General features: G+C 54.3%; 1 protein-coding gene across 3 annotated transcripts in view; it reads right to left on the bottom strand.

The window, feature by feature from the left end:
* GSE1 (Gse1 coiled-coil protein) overlaps positions 1–24,489 on the bottom strand; it is a 401,187-nt gene that overhangs the window by 235,218 nt on the left and 141,480 nt on the right. For all 3 annotated transcript variants that reach the window (XM_081117611.1, XM_081117612.1, XM_081117613.1), the window contains exon 2: positions 17,302–17,482. In XM_081117611.1, coding sequence (XP_080973737.1) covers positions 17,302–17,482 — 181 coding nt within the window. The remainder of the gene's footprint in view (positions 1–17,301; positions 17,483–24,489) is intronic.

The following is a 24,489-nucleotide window of genomic DNA, read 5'->3' as shown; positions in this document are numbered from 1 at the left end:
CAGATTCACTCTGCAACATGGAGGAGTCTTGAAGACACGATGCCGAGTGAAAGACGCCAGGTACAAAAGACCAATATAATCAGGATTCCATTTATATGAAGTGTCCAGAAAAGGCAAATCCATGGAGACAGAGTAGATTAGTGGCTGCCAGGGGCTGGGGGAGGGAGAACATGAAATGGCTATGAGTGTTTCCTTCTGGGGGGATGAAAATGTTTTTGAGCCAGATAGTTGTGATGGTTGCACAATATTTTGAATGTACCAAGTGCCACTGAATTCTTTACTTCCAAGTGGTCAGTTTTATGTTATGTGAATTGTACCTCAATTAAAAGGAGTTAAATAAACGTGCATTACAAGGACTTTTCCAGACAACCAGCGTGTTCCCACACCCACCTGAAAATTCACAGGTCCCCAAATAATAGGCAGAGAACAGGAGGAGTGTCTCCCACCCAGACGCAGAATGGTGCTTCTGGCTGGAGGAGCGGGGGAGGGCTGGCTTTCAAGGGCGATGAAGGATCAGGGGCTGATGGCAAAGACCGCCCCCCCCAGTGAGTATTAATTGGATCTAATTAGATCTGGGGCCACACCAAATGGAGCCAATTTGTTAACTGTGTTTATGTCAGGATTTTGAATTGCTACCATCTAAGGCAGAGCACAGACCAAATGTCTAAGGTGCAACATTTAACCCAGTTATGACGGGGAGCTGTGGAGATGGGGAGCATCCCACAGGACGGAGTGGCCAGGAGGTAGGGGCACCTGGGCAGTGTGGGGAAGGATCCCTCACCTCATTTTGCCCCAACTTCTACCTCGCTTGTGACCTTGACCAAGTGGCTCCTTGGGCTTTATAACTATGGGAGTTGATCCAGGGACTCAGGGAAGAGATGCGGGCGTTTCGGTGTCTCCACTATTCACACGAAGCCCCCGGGCATCACCCCTTCCACACCCCAGAACCATCTCCCTTTGTTTCCAAGAAGACCTTGACCACCCTCCTTCGCATCTTGAAATCCTTCAAGTCACAGCACCATCTCTCCTCCTCCAGGACGCCCTCCCAAGACTACCTCAGTGGTGTGCCTTAACACTCAGCATTCCCAGCTAGACTTGAAGATCCCTGAGGACAAGACCCCTACTATCATTCAGGGATATGGAGCCTTACATGTTAGGACTTTGTGGCCAGTCCTGTGGTCCTTATAATCCATCAGAATGTTTGGAAATGACAAGCTCTGACTTCCCAAGTCCAAACACCTGATTGTTCTGTCTGGATTTGGAAAACAAGCCCCTTGCCCACCATGCCTGGCAGGGTTGGGACACCCAGTAGGTATGGACGGGGCAGGAAGGCCAAAGGGGCCAGCCCCCTCTGGAGGGCCATACCCTGGACCCTGCAAAGGTCTTACCTCCAGGGAGGAGGAACAGGACGGCTGTAGCGGCCCACTTTCCTTGACTCCCGGGCCATGGCCATGCGGCTCTGGGCAGGCAGGTATCAGGCAGCAGAGGGAGCATGTGCCAGGACCCCTCATGGTTCTGCCGGTGGTCTGGCAGCCCACCAGGGAGCAGGGGCCAGACCCAGTGGAAGCCTGAGGGTAGGGGGCAGCATGAAATGCCCCCAGGAACAGGGCTGCTCATTTTTGGCAAGATCAGGGCTGATCCATAAGAATCAGAAGGCCTGAGACTGACCAGTGGCTCACCATGGAGGTGGGGAAGGAAATCCATGCTTGGAAGTACCTACTATGTGCCGGGAGCACCTACCCAATCTCTTCAGTAGTAAGGTGTGGGTAATAATCAATAACTGATAAGAGGAAAGGGGAGAAGAAGCTCTTAGTTTTCTTATTTTGCTGATCTATCTGTCTATTCATTCATTTTGGAAGAGCCTACTCTGTGCCGGGCACTGTCCTAGGTACTGGGAGGAGAGGGACAGGGACAGACGCACATACATACTCACTGTCTTGGCTGCCCAACCAGTGCGGCTGCAGACGGTAAGCAAGAAAAACCTGTGAAATATGCTACTAGATGGTGACCTGTGCCTAGGACATCCCAAAGGAAGGACAGGGGTGTGACATGGAGGAGGTAGGTGGTCAGGGGAGCCTGCGGAGAGTGTGACTTCACCTACCGATCTGAGGGAAGTGAGGGTGGGCCTGTGGCTCTCTAGGGAGCAGCCAGCAGCAGGGCCAGGGCCTGGGGTCATGCCTGGAACACAGAAGGGGCATACGTTCCTCTGAGAGGCCCAGAGGGCGTCAGCCAGGAAGGACCAGAGCTGAGATTGAAAACCAAATATTTTTATTCTCTAGTTCCTCTGACTATTTGCACTGGTTGGGGAGGGTCCAATTCTGCTCCCCCCCACCGCTGGTTTAAAAGAATGTCTCCCGAGGGAAGAAGATGGCAGAGGCACTAAGGTAGCCAGATGGCTGTGGACCAAAGGGGTGAAGGGGGACAGGTGGCTATTTTCCATCCCCAAGTTGTCTGCCCAGCACACCCAGAGACCCAGGGCCTGCATAAGGTCACAGGGCACAAAGGTTTGCCCAGATCTCAGTCTCCTGTTCTCTAAGATGGGTTAGTAAGTGCCCCTGCCTCATTACAGGCCTGGGGAGGATTCAGAGAGTGAATCTGTGCAAAGCATGGAGAGCAGGGCCTCCTGTCAGTCCCAGCTCCCTGCCCTGGCCCACCTCGTCCTGACCTCCAGGAGATGGGCTGCCATTCCCAGGGAAATCCACCAAACTGCATGTGTTCCTAGGGGGCTGGGGCGCAGATGACCAGGCAGATAAGCCCTTTCCTAGGAACAGGGCTGTCTGCAGGAGGCATGAGATAAGGCTGAGCGGCCAACACAGAGCCTGTGGTTTCCTCTGCGCCAGCACAGAAGTTCTAACACAATCTCCACGAGGGGGGCAGGACGCCCTTCCCTCAGCTCCCAGGAAGCCAGAGGCCTCCCCCTGCAACCCTGCAGGTGTTTATGAAGCCAGGGCTCATCCCTGCTGCCCTGCCACCCCTAGGGGACAAGGGAGGTGAGCCCCAACCCCCTGCCTGCCAGGACCTCTGAGTGTTAGAGAGAAGGGAAGCCGGCAGTCTCTACCCAGGACCTGTGGAGTGAGAAGCAGCAATTGGCATTTTCTGCCCACTGTCCCTGCTCCAAGTGCTTTCCATCAGTATCTCATTTAATCCAACCACCACCCTCTACTTCTCAGATGAGGAAACTAAGGCACAGAGAGATTCGGTAACTTGCCCAAGGTCACACAGTGAGGAAAGGTTTCAATTGGCGTCATCCCAGGTTTGGCCAGCAGCCCACATGTGAGCCCTCAAGTTATGACTTTATATCCTGGCCTGGAGGCCCAGGAGGCAAAGGAGGGAACAGGTGGGGCAGGGAGGCATGGTACCCATCAGTTCTGATGACACACAGATGCCTGTGGTAAATGGGGTGCACAGGATGATTTGAGACATGCAGATGTCCCTCTGACCTCTGAGGAATAAACATGGATTCCTGCAACCCCCTCAAGCCCCCACACCGTGTGCGGCCCACCATGGGCGCCCCTTTATCCACAATCATTCACACACATCACCCCCACCAACATTCCAGGCTTATGATCAAAGGTAACCAGAATTCCAGACCAAAAATCAAAATGTGGTTGGTGGAGAAGATGGGTGGGGGGCCCTGGGCCACTGCACAACTCTACCCAAATGGCCCCTGAGCTTGCACAACGCACGAACTGCACCATGGCAGGAGCAATCCGGACACCCAGCCCTGGTGATGGCCATGTAGGGGGTGTGCTGATGACCTGTGTCACCGTGGACACAACCTTCTTCCCCAGGACACAACCTTCTCTCCCTCCAAAAGGACCCCTCCTCGCCATGCTGCATTCCCCTTCACAGTGCCCCCTCGCCCAGTCCCAGCCCTCCGCCCAGTGGGACCCCATTCAAACCTTGTGTTTCGGGGGCACCTGTGGCTTGGCAGGACCTGGCACTGAGGGACGAAGGCTCAGACATCTGCCGCCCCTCCCCCACTCCTGGGCTCACCTCCAGTTCCTGGCTCCCGCGGTGACAGTCTGCCTCCCACAGCTCGGAGAACAGAGCCAGGCTGTGTTCACGTGTCCCCACCGAGACCACAGGGCGGGCGGGTGGGAGCAGAGCCACCACCCCACATCGCCAGGCCACAGGCTCTGTCTATGACCAAACCTGCCATTAGGGAGACGCAAGGCGGCCAGACCAGCCCACCCAGCCACCGAACTCACCCCAGACCAGCTCCTGGGGCCAGGACAGTCCCCAAAGATGGGGGAAAGTGGTGGTGGCTGAAGGGCAAGGCTACAGCAGCAGCAGCACTCATAACAGCTCAGCATTCCCAACCCCAGAGAAGACGGAGATCCTTGGCCATCCCCATTCTACAGATGGGGAAAGTGAGGCTCTAAGAGGTTGCACAGAACTGCCTGCATGGCCTGGTTCCTGAGACTGTGCTATCGGTTATCTGGCCATGCTCTGCCTCTTGGGGGCAGGAGGAGAGGAGGCTATAGGGTACACAAGCTCTGTGGTGGGGGTGGAGCACCTGGGGACCCAGGGGGCTGAGGGCAGTTGCTCAGGCTCAAGGAGGTGGGAGAGAGGCCGATCCAGAGGGCAGAGGTTGCTGCCTGGTGGGAATTCCTGCTTCGGAATTGCTGGGCTGGTCCCAGGTCCCACGTATGCCCTTATCTGCAAAACAGGCTAATGGCTTGAGAGCTGAGATGTACTAGGTGCTTAATAAATGCTTCTTCCCCTCCTGTACCCTGCTGGGTGAGGAGGAGAGAGAGTCAGAGGATCAGAGGTGGGGAAGGGTGGCCGGGTGTTGCTCACAAGATGGCATTTTCTGGGGACTTCTGAGCACAGTGGTTCCAGATAATGGGGCCATGTCTCACCTTGGTAGCCTGCCTCCCACCCTGGGCCTGGTAAGGGTCCAATGGGGTCCTCCCAAGTTAGGGTCCCAAGATTCCTGTGTTTCTTTGCACTTGGAGGAGGTGGGCAACGGGTGGTCCAGGAGGTGACCTTGGGACTCAAATGCTCCCAAACAAGAATAGCAATGATGATGGGGACAGTGACAACCAGGGTGCAGACAGGTGACACGGCTGAGCTGGGTTGTCCTAAGGGCCTCACGCCCCAACCCACTCCATTCTCATAGCCTGGGTCAGTGAGCTTCACGGCAGGGAGTGCCCCAAAGAGGTCAGGTGGCTCGTCCAGGTCACACAGCTCTAAATGGCAGAGCCAGGATTCCAAGCCAGGCCCAGAGCCCCACTTTTCATGCTGTATCTGGGAAGGGGTATCTGGGATGGTCTCCCAAACCCCATAAGACAGAACATGGTGCCACTGTCACCGAGGGGAAGAGACACAGTCTGGCCCTTGTCCATGCAACTGTCCTTGCCCCACAGAGGACAGAGGCCTTCTTCCTGCCTTGGGTGGCTGGGGGTTTGGGGTTCTGAAAATTGGCCTCAGGGACCTCTTCCTCCACAGCCCCCACTGAACCGGCAGGTCAAGTGTGTCACGTCTGCACCCCTCCCAGCCTCCAGGGGCTGTGGGCCTGGCCAGCTGCCAAAGCCACTGTCTGCTTACTAATTCCCTCCGCTCAAGGCCACAGGGGCCACCTCGCATGCTGGGCCTGCTGCACGCACACACCGACATGCACACAGAAAGACTCAGAACCACTCACGCACACTGACACACACACAGACGTACTCAAGAGACACTCACACATAGACACAGACACACACACAGACACACAGAGACAGTCCCGAGAGAGGGAGAGACAGGGTAAGGAGCTGCTGATCTAGAAACCCACTAGACCTGTCTGTCCTGAGCTGCCAGGAGGAAGGGTGAGAGGGAGGCCTGGCAGGCAGCACCCAGCCATGCGGAGAAAGTCTGGCCCTGCCATGGCAGTGGGTGACCATGGGGGGCGCTGGGGACAAAAGCAGTTATACCTGTCCCTGACTGCCTGCTGCCAGTGGGCCAAGGTCCCCAGGCATGCCTGGGAAGAGAGGAGACATAGAATTCATTCATTCATTCTTCATTCAAGCCTCCACCCATCCATTCATCCGCCCATCCATCCTCTACTGTCCATCCACCCACCTATTCTAGGAGCGTTTAGTGAGCACCTTCTGTGTACAGACCATCTTCTAGACAGCAATCAGCGTATCAGAGGCCCACCTGACACCACTTTGGTGCTGGAAGGATGGTGTGAGGATAGGACACTTATCAGCAACAACGATATGTGATTGAACGTTTGCTACGCGCATTGCCTCATTTGACCCTCACAGTGACCCTATGCGGTAGCTGCCTGCCGTAGCCCCACTTTACAGATGAAGAAACTGAGGCTCCACTGGCAAGAAGCATATACAATAGCCTGAGCTCTTCATCTTTCCTTTCCCTTTCTCTCCTTCCCTCTTCACATTTTTGCCTGTTTTGTTTGACAAGAAAAAGAAATAACCAGAGAAGGCAATACAGAAATAGCTAATGATTGTGTTATAAGCTGAGCAACTGTATGTCCTGATTTGCCAGGGACAGACCCAGTGTTCACCTAGCATCCTCACATTATAAATAATAGTGCCTCATATGCCCTCAAATATGACCCAGTTTAGAGCTAGTTGAAGCCAAGTAAGCTCCGTTCTCACTCTGGACCTGAGGAAAAGATGTCATATTAAAGAAAAAGGAAAAAAGGGAGATCCTGAGTAATCACTGAAGGCTTCCTGGAGGAGGCAGGGCTGAGCTGCACCTGGAGTAAGGGAGACACCGTCCACCAAGACCCTGTGCCCACAACCCAGGCCCGTGCACAGCTTTGTTTAAGATGGTCTGGATGGCAGAGAGTGCAGGCATGGGTATCAGGCACTTTGGGAAACGGGGCCTTGGGCCACTTGGGGCAAGTTTGCCACCAGCCATGCAGGCAAGCAGTTGGGGCCAGGCTGGCCAGCCAAAGGAGTGAAAAAGGGGCTGGAGTTGGGGCTGTGCTCGAGTGATGGGAACAGAGAGTACCTGATGGCCCCTGGCCGTTCTCCCAGCACCCATGAGACAGGTGAGGCCTGACAGTGCTGCCCCAGCACCCCCTGGGTGGACAAGGTGCCCCACCTCCCATCACCATAGGTGCCTTGTTGCCTGGCACCTGCTTGTCCAGGCAGGTCTGGGGTTGTCCTCAGCCTAAGCAGAGGACATGGGGCCTGGAAAGCCACAGCCCACTGTCCTCCCAACCAAAGCCCTGCAGTGATTCTGGAAGCTTCTGAACTTCTCAAAGTTCAGGAAACATTTTCCTAAATGGGGCTGTACTTCCTGTAACTGGGGATACATCTTATCCTGCATGGTGGTTCAGGGTGCAAGCTCTGTGCCACACTTTGCATCCCAGTTCTGCCACTCAACCTACCGGCCCAGTGCCGATCACCACATCACCTGACCCCTCTGTGCCTCAGTCTTCCCATCTGGACTATGGGGGAAAAGAACACCATCTACCTCTACCTCCCAGGGTGTTGTGAGGATTCAGTGAAATAGTGCCTGCCAAGTGTGGCAGAGCCTTGGTATACAGTAGGTGCTTGCTAAATGCGACCTGCTATGGCCCTCTTGCTGCACAGATGAGGTGCACAGAGGAGGAAAGGCCTGGAATCTGAGACTTGAAAGGAAGATTTTCCTATCTGACCTCTGCCCCTCTACAACCTCTCCAAAGGTTTGATGGATCCGACTTGACTACTACTGGGGACAGGAAGCTTGCCACTTCACAGTTGGCCTGCTTATGGATGGGCAGGGCTGTGTGCTCCCGTAGCCAGTGTGTCCCTTTTTAATTAGATTAAATTCAAGCCAAGGAGTGGAGGGTCAGGACCAGAGTCTATGCCTCTCACCTCCCAGCCCGGGGCCCTGCATGTCCCCTGTGTTGGCCAAGAAGCTGGTTGTGACAGGAGGAAAGGGGATGTAGAGAAGCCCTGGCACCCCACCTGGTATAGGAACAAGCAGCTCCAGGGCTTCGATGTCTCCTGTGCCACACACACCTGAGTCCTCCCAGGGTATCCTTGGAAGCCGAGACCCACCACATGTGTCCTTGGCCTTCTCCACCTGCTCCGGAGCTGCCTGATCTACCTGGCTCCTCTCCTGGACCCTCCTGCCCTTTCCTTCCACTTCTGGAAGCAGGAGGTGGCTTGGCAGGTGGGTCACCCAGGTTGTAGGCCCTGCTCTGTTCCTGGCGACTGGGCAGACCCTAATAGGAGAGTTCCCTCCTCTGTGCCTCAGTTTCCCCCTCTGTAGGAAAGGGGGGTGGGTTCAGTGACCTCTACCTCTGATCTTTATCCTGTTGGTTGGGATGATGGCAGGCTCACCTGTCCTCACCCACAGGTGCCCAGTGCCAGGCCCTATGCCAGCCTGTGTGTTATAACAGCGCAGTGGGAAGAAAAAGCTGCCCATGGCAAGGGCATGGGGAATATGCCCAGGGAGGGTCCCCAGGGGATGTGGGGCTTGCTGCCATGCCCCAACGTTCTTCCACACGCCCTTAGGGTCCCCCTGGGCTCAGACTGGGGGGCCTGGGGATATTATGTATCTACCCCCTGGGCCATGCATGAGCTGTGGTGCCCCTACAGCCAGGACATGAACCCCTCACCGAGTCACCACTCAGCACTTTGCTCCCCCCAGCTGCGCTCTGGAGGTCTGGGCAATGTCCCAGAACCCACAACCCCCCTTCACGGCCCAGCGTGGGGCCATCCCGGGGAACTCACCCGGCAGGAGCACTTTCCACTTGGGGCTCTTCTGGTCCATGAGAACTAACTGTCCCAGCCCCTGGCCCCCTGGCCCCCTGGCCTGGCTGCCTTGGAGCAGCTCCCTTCGGCTTGGGGAGGGATGGGGGAGGGCAGGGGGCTCAGCAGCTAGAAGAGCAGAGAGAGACTCTTTCTCCGGTCTGCAGTTCAGGTTCAGGAGCAAACTCCTGAGAAGTCAGTTGAGAGAGAGAGAGAGCATGCAAGGGAGAGCAAGCCGCAGCACAACCACGCGGCGGACAGCGGGCCCTCCTCCTGCTCCCCCAGCCTCCACCCGCTGGCACACACCCCTGAGCTGCAGCCGGGAGCCCGAGGACTCGGAGGGTAGTGGGGGCTGGGAGCTGCACGGCCGCTTCCTGCTTTCCCTGCAAACTCTGGCCTGTGCTGTCCCAGCAGGACCCGGTGGCCCCAGGTGTTTACTGCACATGGGAGAACTGCTGTGCCCTGGGGGGCAGAGAGGATCCCAGGTCCCAAGAGGGTTTCACAATGTGACCCCCCATCAAGGGAACCCTTGCTCGTCCATATAATCATTCAATTCTGAGAACCTGCTATACGCCGGGCACCAGCCCCATAGGTGCTATAATGCACCCCAAGCAGCAGGAGCTATCCATGCGGTATTCCTGGAGGTCATCAATGCCAAGGGCAAGCACCAGAGAGAAGGGGCCGAGGACAACTCAGCTTAGGTGGAAGGAGAGGGCGCAGGCTTCATGTCCTGGACGAAGGGGAATTCAGGTGCCCTGTGGGAAGAGGGGCTGTCACTGGAAAGAGAAGGCAGGGAGGATGCTGGGACTGTGGGAGAGAAGGGGGCTGATGGGCAGGCAGAAGCAGGTGGGGTCACAGGCTTGGGGGGAAATTCCAGGGAAGGCCTGCCCCGGGCCTGTGGTGTCTGGTACCCCACAGAGGAGCTCCGCGGGAGACTTGGAGAGGGGAGGAAAGAAAAATGAGGGAGGGAAGAAGCCTATCATCATTGGGGGCTTAGCTCTTGAGTCTCCTCCCTGAGAGGTCTCCTCTCTGCCTACAAGGGTTCAGATACCCAGTTCCTGCCTCCTCCTTGGAGCCCTCCCAGCTGCACTGCATTTTCTCTGCCATTCTGCCCCTTGTGAGAACCCATCTTGGCATATCTGGGGGCAGCAGGGCTCAGCATTCCCTGAGGGTGAGGATCACTGCTCAGCTGCTTTATGGTACAGGCTGGGCCCAGGAGGACATCCAGTGTGCCCGAAGGTGGGCTCACAGGCTGCTTCCTGGGGTGTGCTGGTAGGAGGCCAGGGGAGAGCCTTATGCGGGTCTCTGGGGTGGATCCCCTCCTCCACAGCCAGGGTGGTCAGCCCCGCAGGGAAACTGGGGTAGGGGCAGCCCAAGGGCTGTGACTTTGGCCATGTTGCCAGTGCTTAGTTGCACCACCTGCTGGGCAAACTCCAAACTGCACCTGAAACTTCCTGGGGTGGGTGAGATTCCAGCCTCTCTTGGGACACCCCCAGTCAGGGTGGCATGGAGACCCCCATCCCTGTTTTAAATGCGGTTAGTAACTGAGGTCATCCTCACCACAACAACCCTATGAGAAAGGTGCTGCTATCACCACACCTTCCAGAGGAGTAAGCTGACTCAGAGTGGCCCCAAGCACTCCTGCTGGGGTGAACCAGGTTAAATCAGGACTTTTCTGGCCACATGGCCATAAGGCCTGACGGCCAGTCCTGGCAAAGAGCCTACACCTATGCCTGGTTCAAAGTCGGCACTCAGTAAATTTCTATCTCCCGGTGCAGTCCTCACCAGCCTGCCTGCTCTTCAGTCGTGGGCATGGACACTACGCCCCACAGACTGTACATGGCCAGCTCAGCCTGGCAGAATGACCAGAGTGTGGCTGGTCAAATAATGGCCTCCTCAGATAACCAAATCCTAATTCCTATAACCTGTGAATGTGTCATTTTATATGGCAAAAGGGACTTTGCAGCTGTGATTAAATTATGGACATTGAAATGGGAAATTTTTCTGGATTATCTGGGTGGGTCCAATGCAATCCTAGGGGTCTTTACAAGCAGAAGGCAGGAGGGGGGTTGGAGGAAGTGTGATGACAGAAGTAAGAGGTTGCAGTGGTGTGGGGCCATGAGCCAAGGAATGCAGGTGGCATCTAGAAGATGGAAAAGAAAGAAAACAGATTCTCTCCTGGAACCTCCAGAAGGAACACAGCCCTATCCACACCTTACTTTTAGCCCAGTGAGACCCATGTTAGACCTCTGACTTCCAGAGTGTAAGGTAATAAACTTGTGTTGCTTTAAGCCACAAAGTTCATGGTGGTTTGTTACAGCAGCCACAGGAAACTAATACAACTAAGAAAAAAATTGTTCCCTGACTCACAGCACCTGACATGCAGCAGTTGCTAAATAAATGCTCTTCTCTATGTGTGTGATCCAGGGAGCTCACAAACCCTCCCCGGAGTCATCCAAGTCTGGAGTGTGGGTGGGTAGGTTGGGGAAGGATCAATCATTCACAGGAGGCCTTGAAGTGTCCTTCACCCCAGTAAGATCGCACTGAAACCTTGGGGAAAAGCAGGTAGACTGTAGTAGCTAGAATTTTATATTCTAGAGCAGAGCCCTGGAGAAGAAAGAAAAGTTCTGGAATGGAGTATGAATTAAAGACCTGCTTGGAACATCAATCCTCATGGCCCAGGAAATTCAGGAAGACACAAACCCCCTTTGCTTATAAAACTCTTATTTCCTCTTTACCTCTCCCCACCATCCCATCCCCTAGTACCAGCTGACTGAAAAACTTATATTCACTCAACAAACATCTACCGAGCAGCTATTATGTACACTGTGCCAGGCACTGGAGAGATAAAGAGGACAGTAAGATATAGTTCCTGCCTTCATGGAGATGGCAAGTGTGCTAAACACGGGCTGCCTCAGGGCCTTTGCACTTGCTTGTCCCTTGGCCTGGGACTCTAGGCCCAATGCCACCTCCTCAGCAAGGCCTTCTGTGACCACCCTGTCTAAAGTCATAGCCCTCATGTCTCCATGTCTCCCACCCTACGTTTCTTCATGGCACTTGTCACCACCTGGTATCACACATTAACTTGCTTATTTGTGAGTTATTTGCCTTTGTCTTAAATGAAAGTTCTTGGGGGCAGGATTTTGTGTCTGTTTTGTGCACCGATGTGCCCCCCAGTGTTTAATGCAGGCCTCGGTACATTGTATGTGCTCAGTAGATATCTGTGAGCAAATGTACACGTGAAGGCAGTGTAGAAGTGAAGACAGACATGTGAACGAGCAATCATAACTTCGCTGGACTGGAATCATGGTGACAATGCAAGCAAAGGGCGCTGGGAGAGATGCCCAATTTTCAAATGGGTTCCTGCTCTCAATTAGAAGGTCCTGGGTGAAAGTTGGTGTGGGCACAGCGAAAGTATTACAAATGACGCTCTTCAAGCCAATTAAACCCATATGGTGTCAAACTGTGATAGCCCAGGTCCCCGAGTGCCAGCTTATCAGCTTGAACCCTGTCGAGGGGAAAGCAGGTCAGCGGGCAGCTGCAGACCACGGTCGGGTGGTGGACAGGTGGGCCACAATGCAGTAACCATGGAGGGGTAGGCTGTGCTTGGTTCCAGGGCTCCAGCACCCTTCCCTGAGCCCCAGAACAGTCATGTCTGTGGCCCGGCTGACCTCTTCTTTTCCACCTGAAATCAACTGCAAACTTAGTTGAAAAGAAATTAGACTTCAGGACAAACAGACCCTTTTAATAGCAATTGTGCCAGGTATAAAGGGATGCTTTTATCTTTGTGCCATAAGGAACTGGGTTTAAGTCAATGCTCAGTTTATCGGTTTATTAAGTTGCCCAAGTTAAATTCTTTTTTTTATCTCATGGAAATCTGAATCAGTCAGACAGACAGACACACAAAGTCACACACTAGCCAAGGGGACCAGTGGAAAGCAACCAGACCTGGGTAAGCAGGAGCAGTAATAAACAGAGAGAGGAGGGCACCGAAGTGGGCCGAGAGCAGTAAGTCCCCACTAAACATTCAAAGAGGTTTCTGGGGAGAGATCGACTTACAAGTAAAGAGCCTCCCAGGCTGCCTGGGCTTCTAAGGCTCCTGCCCTGACTTGCAAACTCTGAGCTCCCCAGTGTCACAAGAAGTTCCCAAGAAGATAAACACAGAGCTAGTGGGAGAAAAAACTGACTGGATCTCGGCTCAGCAGGAGACGCACAGGGATGAGAGAGGGGTGACAGGAGAAGGGCAGCACTCGTGCCGCATAAGGTGCCTTTTCGTTAGTGCTGGGAGGAGGGGGGCTGACCCACAGGGCTGGGGAAGCTGCAGCCAAGCCTGGCTGCCCATGCCCTCCAAGCAGCTGCCGCCTGGCAGCAGGGGCCGAAGTCCTCCAGCGCCTTCATCAAAGCACTCAGCACCAGTACCGGCTCCAAGCAAGGCCTGCCAAGGACTTCTCGGGGCCTGAGCCAAGTACCCAAGTGGAGGCGCTGCCTTCCTGGCCAAGGAGGCCCAGCCCTGGCCAGCTGGGAGCTTGTTTGCCCAACAAAGAGACAAAGGCGTTTGTGGGGCCAGGTCTTCGGGTGGTCACCAGCTCGTGCTCTCTGCAGTTCCCATGTGCCAGGCACTGTGCTGAGCATTGGACATGGATCAGTTGGGTTCTCACAACCGGGAGGGAACTGAGGCACAGAGAGGTTTGTCTGCCTAATGACAAAAGCTCAGAAAGAGCAGAGGCAGGATTTGAACTCAGGGAATACTGGATCTGAACGCTTGAAGATGTCCACACTCTAAACACACCAAGAAACACTCAGTTAAATACACGGCCAGAGGGGAAAGGAGGCGGAAAATGAAGTAGGCCCAGGATGGACGTCGGCTCTATAAACATTCAATGTCCAGGCCCCAGGAACATGGCCGTAACTGGAGACTCGATCTGGGCCTGGTTTCCCGTGACCCAACCCCAATCCCATCAAGGGGTCTGTGGCTTCCACTATCTCAATTAATACATTTAAAAAAAAAGATTTTTTATTGATTTTTAGAGAAAGAAGAAGGGAGAGGGAGACAGAGAGGGAGAGAAACATCAATGTGAGAGTAAAATATCGATCAGCTGCTTCCCGAACACAACCTGGGCATGTACCCTGACGGGGAATCGAACCAGCAACCTTTTGGTGCACGGGGCAACACCCAACCCACTAAGCCACGCCGGCTGGGGTTAATAAAGATATTATTAACCACTTTAGAAGCTGTTCCATAGCTTAGAAAGGACATCCAGGGCCCATGTGGCACAACTAGGGGGCCACCACTCAGCTAAGCAGCATGGCAGCCCTGATGGCCCTGCAGGCAGCACATTATAGAGACCACAACAAGAAGGGCACCCCCTGCAGTTGTGCAGTGTGTAACCTGCACAGTCTTGCACGGCAGCCCTGGGTGCCTCCTTGTGTTCATCCCGCATCACTGATACTATGCTACAAGCAAGATTTCATTTGTGCCACGCCTGGTCAGAGCAGCTAAGTTTTGGGAATTTTCAGAACCTCGCAGAAGTTCAGTGGCTGGGAATCGGCAGTGCCGAGGCTTGGAAACTTGAACGTGTCCCTGACACCACGCCACGCCCCTGCTTATCCCCAGATGTTGCTGCTTCCCTCCCAAGCAGGCTGTGACAATACAAAGACAATTGTTCAGAAATGCCTGTTCCCATCAGCCGGTGATGAATTAGGAGTATCCTCTCCCTGGATTTTATACCGTAAGCAAGTGACACATGAGAAATGGATCTTCCTTTGACTAAAGGCTTAAGGATATTGGAAAGAGCTGAGCTGGGGGCTTGCTGCCCTACCAGTGAAGGATGCCTCATGGCAAGATTTTGGCAGCACCCTTCTCCCACCAGCTGGTGACGATGGTCAGTCCAAGGTCTGTGCCTTGCCTGCCAGTTCCCCCGTAGCCCTGGAGCGACACTCCCTGCAGCCAGCAAGTAACCCCACCCCAGGCGGGCACTCGGAAAGCTGCGCCCAAGAATCACACAGCTTCTGCATTGCAGGTTGGCCATGTGTATCCCTGAGGGCACTTGACTCAGCCACCAGGCCCACAACAAGGGTTCTTGGTGTGACAGCTTCCTTTCCATGGAAAATGCTGCTGTCCCCCATGTAGCAGACATTTATGGGGAACTGGCGGTCGGAAATGGACTGCAATGGATTGTTACACCCCAAGGCAACAGATGCGACCCCTGACCTGCCCACAGCACCCTGCCATTCTCGAAAAGGCCCTGCCCCGGCCTGTACTGGGGTGGAAGCCATCGTTGCAGGGGGCGGGAGGAACAGTGGGGAAGACAGAGTGGGGCTCAGAGCGCTGGAGAGATGAAGCAAGAGGGTTGTGTGTGCCTGTGTGTGCAGGTGTACCCCTATGCATGTGTCTGTGTGTATCTGCGTGTTTGCACGGGTGCATTTGCCGGGTCCGTCCCTGTGTGTCCCTGCGCTATGTGTGTCCATGTGTCTGAACATGCTCGCCCCTTGCGCCCGCCCCGCTGTCCAGCTGGCAACGCATAGCTGGCCTGGGGGCTGTGCCCGCCCACCGGATGAGAGGTGGCAGGTGTGTAATAACCATTACTCACTGTCACGTTTCTGAGCAGCAGCGGCCTCCCCAGGAGGGGCCTGACAGCAGGATGAGCTCCCAGCAGGTCTCCGGCTGTGAAGCTACACACCCCCTACCCTCCGGGCAGTGCTGCAGCCTAATGGGGAGCAGCTGGTAGACGTGGGCTTGGTGCCCCTGGTGCCCCTGCCCTGCCCCAGGCTGCCCCAGGGCAGGGGGCTGGACCTTGTGTGTACCAACCCCAGAGGGGTAGGTAATGTCCTCAAGGGTCATGGTTTTGCAGGATATTACCCAGAGCTGAGGGACTGCTAGGGTGGAGAATGCAGGTCAGCATAACAGCCTCAGGGATGCTCCGTGATGCCTGGAGGAGGTGCCAGCTGGGTAACGAGGAATTATAAATAACAATAGCACTGACACCAGCCAGCACTGATGGGCACTCAGGGTGCCAGGACCTGCACTGATGCTTTCCATATCCTGGTTTATTAATTCTCACACCTGCCCCACGAGCCAGGTACTCACATTAGCCTTCATTCCGATTTCTCAGATGAGAACACTGAGGCACGGAATGGGAGAAGGGGCTTGTCCAAGGCTCTGAGTGTGCTGGGGAGCTGGGGGGAATGGCTCCCCCAAAAGCAACCCTGCCCACCACCTGCAGGCCCCCGCTGGCACCTGACTACCCCATCCCCATCTGCCCATAAGCTGCTGGTCAGCAGAGTCTGTCCCTGGCCTGAGGCCCAGCTTCTTTCCTTGCCGAGTCAACATCACAGAGAAAGGGGTGGGTACTGGGGTTGCCTTGGAGATGGATGTCCTAGATGGAAGCCCCAACATGAGGACAGGGCAGGCCAGCTGCCTCAACACTCCCGACCCTTCCCCCACCTGCTAGCCGGTTTCCTCCCAGCTCTGGCCCATTTCCAGAACAAGTAGAGCTTTCCGCCAGCTGCCCACAGTGGGCCAGCACAGAGGCAGGCAGACTGCGGGTCTCAGTCCTCAGTCCTCTGGGGGCAGCAACAAAGTAGGACACACACAGGAACCCACTCTGAGGGGTCTCGCTGACAGAAATACGGCCCAAGGGACCCTCCTGGGTAAGAACGCAGGTGTCCACCACATGCCAAAGTCCAGCTAAAGGGCCGGACCTGGGAACCACTCACTGCCCCCAGCCCAGGGCCCATAATCAATGCCTCACAGGCCCATCGGCCAAGGAGGGGCCAGCCTCTCTGTCATCAGGAAACTGAGGATGGCCAACGGTGCCAAGATGGGCAGACAGGATCTCCATGGCTGGTGGGGTGGGAGGGAAATGCCCACGCCGGAAACCAGCGGGCAATATCTTCCTTAAGCCAAATGCCCTTATCCACTCTGGCCCAGCTGAGGTTAACACCAGTGAGAGACGCAGACCAGGACATGGCGCGTTCACAACCAAAAACCCCAGAAACGATCCCTGTGCCATCGGCGAGAGAGTGGGCACACGCAGGGCCAAGCAGCACAACAACGGAAGAGTAGCTAGTGACAATACCACGGGCGCACCAAGGGATGCCGAGTGAGGGGCGCCCGGGCCTGGGACACAGAATTCAGACCACCAGGAAAGCCAGGATAGGAGGTTTAGGCAAACGCAGCTACGGGAAAAGCAAATTCCGGACGGTGCTTCCGTCCGGGGGCCGAGCGGGGTGCAAGGGCACCGAGCTTGATGGACCATCTAGTGCCTGGGTTGGGATCGGCTTCATGGGCATCCGTTACATTAATTTTTTAAATGAATATGTGCATATAATAGAACGGAGAGATAAATACAGTACAACAAAGGTGGCCTGTGAATCAAGGGTGAGCAGGGATTCTGATTAAACCACAATCTGGCTTAATCCCTGAGGACGATTGAAAAAAAATCCAAACTCGAGAATGGGAGACTCGGCCTCCAGGCTCTCCGCCAGCATGGGGTGCTCGCGGGGTGGAACTCTGAGCCGCGGCTGGCTTGGGGGCCCCCTCCCTGCCAGGGGCAGCATGATCCACTCCGCTTCCTAGAGATACAAAAGAGCTGGCATCTACCTGTGCCTGTGAGGTCTGGTCCGGCTCCGTCCAAGCTGCTCTGCTGACACCGGGGTGGCCCCAGCTCCTGGGCGGTCTTGGGGCCTCTGAGCAGGCTCTCTGCTGGGGTACCCAGCCAGGGCTCGGGCTCCCGGGTAGGAGGGTGGATGGCGGTCGGTGCCTCGAGAGATGCAGAGGTGACCTGGAATGACAGGAGGGTAGACGCAGTGAGTCTTGGCCACAGCTGCCTGGAGGTGCCCAATGGGTGGGTCTCTTGGGCCATTGAACACCTTCCTCCCCACGATGGCCTGGTCTTTGCCTTCAGGAACTCAGCTTGGCTGGTGAGGGGCAGTGGAGAATTGGTTCCCAGCAAAGCCAGTGCAAGAGTCTTCCTCTCCCAGCAAACCCTGCTCAAGAGCAACAGGCTGCTCGCTGGACAGTGGCCCCATCTACAGTCCCCATCACTGCCGGAGCCCACTCAGCTCTGCATGGAAGCTGGTAATAACTACCTACCAGTTAGCTGTAACTATAAAGATAAACCTGGCTAATCGTCAGTTCACCCAGCAGGGTAGCCATCCTTTCTAGATTTTAAAAATTGTGGTAAAATATATATACCATAAAATATACCATCTTGACCATTTTTAAGTGTACAGTTCAGTGGCATTAAGTTCATTCACGATGCCATGCAACCATCACCACCATCCAATTTCAGAACTTCCTCTTCATCCCAATGGAAACTCGGTCCCTATTGAACACTAACTCCCTATTTCCCTCCCTCAGCCCCTGGCGACCACTGTTCTATTTTCTGTCATTTTGACTTTGACTATCCTGGTCGCCCCACCCCTTTTTCACATCTGGGGAAACCAAGGCTCAAAGAGGGGTCGTAGAAGCCTGAGGACACCAAGACAGGGTGAGCCCAGGTCAGCAGGGCTTCATATTCTGGGCTCTCCCTTCTGACCTCAGAGGCCTGGGCAGGAGGGGGTGAGCTAAGTCCCTGCCTGGGTTTCAGGGCCTGAATACCCAATGGCAGCTCCTTGGGGGACTGGCAACCCCCACTTCCTGATTATGAGCTCCAGGGCCAGCCTGGCTGTAGAAAAGCAACTTCGTGCTGATCCAGGTTTTTTTTTCAGGGATTAGTGCTATAAAACCAAAGTGCCTAAGAGAGATGGATGGCTCAGAATTCCTTGGGTGAGCACAGGCTCCACCAGCCCTCTGTGCAAGAGACGGATAAATTTACCGTTTGTTTCCGGGAACGCTTTAATTTATGAGATCCATATGGTGACACAGCCCAGACCACAGCCCCCACAAATCCCACAGGCGTGCTGGCGGCTTAGGCTGGAGCCAGGAGGAGGCGGCACCTTGGCCCAGCACAAGTCATTCATTCACTCCCTGGCTTGCTCGGGACCCGGGGAGGGGGCGTCAACACGGCAGGGACCCTGGAGCCCGGTACAGATCCCACCCTGGCAGGTTTCAGCCATTCTTGCAACCCTGCCCTAATCATCTTGGAAAACTCTGCCAGGGCTGCTATGTTCAGCATTAGTCATAGGATGACCTGTCCAGCCAGCTTCAGGGACCATTGGGATTCGAATCCAAGCAGTTGGGAGAAAACTTGGCTGTTACAAAGCAATCAGGGGCGGGAAGTGCACAGCTTTTAATTAGAAAAGAGAAGATGGAAAGAGAGAATATTATTGGGCAAGAAGGGGTACAGATAACAAGCACTATAGGAGTTTGAGAATGAAAGAACTCCACAAGGGTGAGGAAATCCAGGCAGGCTTCCTGGAGTAGGTAGAATTTGAACTAAGCCTTCAAGGGGAGCAAGTTTTGAAAGGGAGTGGGGATAGGCAGGACAAGAGATTCAAACACACATCCCCATGGGGGCCTGGAGGGTAAACCATAAGCCAGGCACTGGGTGGGTGAGAATGCAGGGGCAGCCCCATTCAGCACCAGCAGGGGTTGCATGGAGGGATTCCAGCCCCATCTTGCCAGATCTGATGTTTCAAGAGGAAACTAGGAATCCATTTTTAAAAGCTGCACTCTCATGATTATTAAGTGTTGGCAACTAATCAAAAACATGTTAGAGCACTGTGTGACCCCCCTACACTGCTGGTAGGATTGTAAAATGGTGTAGAAGGGCCTGGAAGTTCCTCAAAAGGTCAAAGATAGAGTTATCATATGACCCCACAATTCCACTCCCAGGCAGATATGCAAGAGAACCAAAAATGCGGTCCACAGAAAAACTTGAATGTTCACAGCAGCCCTTGGTCACACAGATGAATGAATTCTGCCAACAAACTCAATAAATCTGCAGGTGGGTCCTTCCCCAGTGCAAGTGTAGCCCGGCCAGCACCTTGACTTGCAGCCTGTGAGATCCTGAGCAGAGGACCCAGCTGAGCCGTGTGATGATAAATGCTTTGTAAGCTGCTAAATTTGTAGTCGTTTGTTACGCAGCAGTAGATAACTGATACAACAAGTAAAGCTCTAGAATAGTACCCGCCCAGCTATAAATGTTCCCTAGAACATTGTGTGCCAAGCTGCATGCCAGAAACGCCAGGGGACCGACGCCAGTCCCTCCTCTGGTCTAGCTCTTCCCACTGGTCAGTATTAATGGATGGGCAAGGCTGCCAGACACAGGCGGTGCTGTGAATATGGATTATCTCACAGCAGCCTCCCCTTAGGTGGAAGCAAAGGTTCTCAGACAGACCAGACGGAGGCAGAGAGCTGCCTTTTCCTCACCCTGCAGAGCCGAATTTACAATTCCTCACTAACAAAACGCAGGCCCTTGGACCAACACATTCATTGTGCCTTCTCTCTACCCAAGCCACAAGTTCTGGGCTTGGGGTCAGTCTTAATTTAAAATACTATTAGGACCAGGCCTAGGACATATCTCTCCCTCCCACCACCCCAAAAGTGGCAACATCTCGGAGCTATTGGGGCCCCACAGACCAAGCAGAATAAATGCTATTGTTTCCTTTATATCCCTGGACTGGTGCCACTGTGCAGAAAGCTAGTCAGTTAACAAGGAAAGGACAAAAGGTGCAGGGGAGAGGGGCAGGTTCCAGGGCTCTTTAACATACAAGGGGGTTGCAGCCCACCACTGGATATCCTAATGAGCTCTCGAAGTATTACACTTTCTCCAGGGAGTAAGTGGTCTCTGAGCACCAACTCAAGGTAGATTCAGGGGTGAGGGTGGAGTGGGGGAGAAGGCAGACACCATACTCTGCTCCAAAGGGACCACCGTGTTGTTTTCAGGGCTCCCGGTTTGATTTTATTAACTGCCTCAGTCCATGAGATCCCCACATCTGAGAACCTCTGCTCTATTGTTTTAAGCTTTATTAAGATATAATTCACATGCCATACAATTCACTCACTTAAAGTGTACAATTCAATGGCTTCTGATATATCTGTGGAGTTGTGTAACCATTACCAGGATCTGTGTTAGAACACTTCCATCACCCCAAAAAGAAACCTCGCCACCCACTAGCGGTCACCCTCCATTCCCCCCCCCCCCCCCCCCCGCCTTGGCCCCTGGCATCCACAATCTCCTTTCCGTCTCTGTTGGCCTGTTCTGGATGGTTCATATGAATGGAATCCTACAACATGTGGCCCTTTGTGTCTGCCTTCTTTCACTCAGCATCATGTCTCCCAGGCTCATCTGTGTTGTAATGTGCAAAACATGTATTTTTAAAGACGAGAGAAGTTCCAGTTTGAGGGCCCATAGCATCCCAGAGGCTGCTGGATGGAAGGCTCAGGATTTCTCTCTCCAGCAGCCTCTCTGGCAGGGACTGGTGGCTATTACCGGAGCCTGTATCCCTCTCCCTCCTGGATACCCAGCCAGACTCCTTTTCTCTGCCTCCTTGCAGCAGGGTGGGGCTGGCCACTGGGTCCTGGCCACTTTCCTCAGCTGGGAGATCTTAGCAAGGTGACTGAATGTCTCCATGCCTGTTTCCCCTTCTGCAAAATGGGACTGGATCAATAACACAGTGACTGCCTACCTCCTAGAGGGATGGTGGAAGGAATTAGATGAGTTATTTCTGTTAATGCACTTGGCACATAGTAGGTGCTCAAGAAACAACAGTCGATTTCATGATCTGACAGAATAAGCATTAGGAACAAGTGTCAAAATGGTACAGTGACTGGGGACCCCAAAAGGCCTGGAAGGGTATGTGTTGGGGAAGTCTTCAGGGCCTTGGCCTTGGGCAGTTTCAGCGCCAGCTGGCAGGGCTGCCTCCTAGGCTACTTGCCAGCTGCTGGCTTGAAGCCCCAAGGCAGCCCCAGGGGTCTCTGAAGTGAGGGGAACAAGACCTGAGGTGTGTGCTCCCCTGTTTTTCCTGATCACCCTGAATCTTCTCTCTTTTCCCAAGTAAGCTCAAGATGCATTCCAGGACGCCGCTGTGCCAATCTTGAGTACTGCAGACTTGGGACTGAAACCTGAGTTGCTGCTGGCATAACTAGGAGAAACAGGAAAGTCATAACTGATCTGACCTCAGTGTATGCCTCTGGGAAATGGGCTAGCAATGCCTACCTTAGATATACTGAACACCTACCATGTGCCAGATGCCCATTAAGCACCAGACATCAGTAGCCCAATTAATCCTCCCAACAACCCTACCTTAACTGCCACTTTGTAGAGGAGGGAACTGAGGCACAGAGATGTCAACTCAGCTGCCCAAGGTCACCCAGCTGGACAAAGTCAGAGCCGAAGATCCAGGCCAGTGTTTTGTCCTGTCAAATACCTAGACCCAACGGCTCGGATGAGACAGGGAACAGACTGTAGGAGACAGAAGAGGAGATGCCAGCACCCCAACTGCACAAAAGAACACGGCGTCACATTCCTTTCACCCTGAAGAAAAATCAGGCACTGGCAGGAAGCCAAGTTTGGGGAGAAAAGCCGCCTCCCTCCCAAACATCAATGTCAGGGTGCATGCCTTGGCTGGAAGGTGGGGTGGGCACGGCCCAGGGGTACCTCCTGGGCTGGCGGAGACCTCTGCCACCAGCTAGGCACACACAGGTCACAGGACTGGTGCCATCTGCTAGGAAGGGAAATAAGGGGGCACGGGCCAGACCTGCCATGGGGGCCCCACTTCCCCCTTCCCTGGTCCCCACCAGAGCCCACCCACAAAGACACTGTGCTCAACAGGCTCTGTTGGGATTTCCTGTCTGAGCTGAAAGCTAGTGCGTCAGAGGCCGAAAACAGTATTTTACGCCCCTTAATTCCTTGTAACAGCTCCATAATAGCAAGCGGAGAACTCCAAATACTGCAATAAAGGGACTGATAAGGCTCTGGGTCAGGGGCAGATGGAGCTGCCAAATACAGAGTCCTTGATAAGCAGGCAACTAAGGGTTATTAAATGTTCGGCGCAGACCGGGCATAATTGGGAAGTTATTAGATATGGAATACACACAGCACCCAGTAAATGAGTAATCAGGGACTAATTAAGCTTGTGCAACACAGCAGATCATGCTGGAGAGGCTGGTGGCTGCCACATCTGTGACAGCAATTAGGGGCGCTCCGGCTGCAGCGCTCCGTAGGGGGTGGGGTGGTCACAGGCTGGAGTCGATGCGACTCGTCCCCACCCGAGTTCCCCCAGGTGCTCCCACCCCTCAGAGGCCAGGCTCATTGAGCCTGGAGGACAACAGAAGCTTAAACAGACACAGGGGCCAGGCCTCGGAAAAATCAAATGAAGGCTTTGTCCCTGGCTTCAAGTCTGGACAGGTGACGACTCATTGCAGCCACCTGAGGGGACAGAAACAGTCATCACCGTCCACTTGGATGATATGTAAGGGGGGTGTGCACAGAACCACCTCCTGGAGCTTTGCAATGGTTCTATCAGATAGGCTAGGTGGGGAAGTATGACCAACCCATTTTATAAATGGAGAAACTGAGGCTAAGAGGACACAGGAAGTGCCCAGAGATCGCCCCTTCCAGCAGGCACAGGGCACCTCGCCTGGGGTGTCTGAGCAAGAGGAAGGCAAAGGCGTTTCTCAGAAGGGTAGCAGCCAAACCCAGTGTTGAAAAGGGGGACAGATTCCTATGTGGCCAACGAAAGAGAGCATGGACTTGGGTAGGAGAGAATGCCTGGGTTCCGAGCTGGTGGTCTTTGGCACACTTTTTTTTTTTAAGTCTTCAACCAAGGATATGTTTTTACTGATTTTAGAGAGAGAGGAAAGGAGAGAGAGAAACATCAATGTGAGAGAGAAACATCGATCGGTTGGTCCCCGACCAGGGATCAAACCCACAACCTCCTGGTGTATGGGACGGAGCTCCAACCAACTGAGTCACCCCGCCAGGGCTTTGGCATGTTTTTAATGTCTCTGAGTCTCAGCTTCCTCATCTGAAAAAGGGGATGCTGAGAGTCATGCCCACAGTGTGGGGTAGTCAGGGGGATGCCTGGGTTAGGACTCATGCAGCCCAGCACAGGCCTGACACAGAGGAAGCCCGTGAATGCACCTGTTAAAGAAAGAAAGTGGGGAAGCCCAGCCCCACCTGCCACAGAGAGAACCAGAAAGTCCTGATTCAAGACATTGGGGCTGCCAGGGCAAAGAATCTCTGGGTTCAGCTGAAACTGGGGTTCTTTCCAAGTCAGAGTGGAAGGGTCATGATCCTAAAGCAGGAGGCTGGGGGCAAAAATGGTTGGGGCTTTCGGTGGTCACAGCTATACATGGATAGCACCTACTAAGTGACAAGCCCCAGGCCAATCTTTGCAGGCATCAGCCCATTAAGCCTTAGACAGCCCTGGGGTCAGGAACTGTTAGGCCCCATTAAACAGATGAGGCAACTGAGGCACAGAAAGGGTAAGTCACTCGCATTTGGCCCACTGTGTGGGATGGGCAGGTGGGGCGCGATGTCTCCGAGATTCGGACTGCAAAGTGGGAGTTTGCAGCTACTAGCACTCAGAGCCTCAGGAGACACACCTGAGCAGGTTTCATAGCGAAGGGTGCGGCCGCAGGGAGGCTGGCAAGATATTTGGCAGCAGGTAGGCCAGTAGGAGCTGGTCAGAGGCAGGCATGCCCAGCTTCTGATGCTTTTGTGACTGAAGGAAACATTCTAGAAGGCATGACCCTGGCCCCCTCCCCTCAAGGGGGCTGCAATGGAGAAGTTTACTGTTTCCAGAGGCAAGAGAGCCTCCCCATGACTGCCAGGCAACAGCCCATGTGGGTGCTGCTGGGGGATCCAGCTCAGGCCCAGGGTGGAGCAAGAGAGCCTTCTGA

This window comes from Miniopterus schreibersii, assembly GCF_964146895.1.
Source record: "Miniopterus schreibersii genome assembly, chromosome: 18".
Lineage (NCBI taxonomy): Eukaryota > Metazoa > Chordata > Mammalia > Chiroptera > Miniopteridae > Miniopterus > Miniopterus schreibersii.
This window is presented reverse-complemented; position numbering and strand designations above follow the sequence as displayed.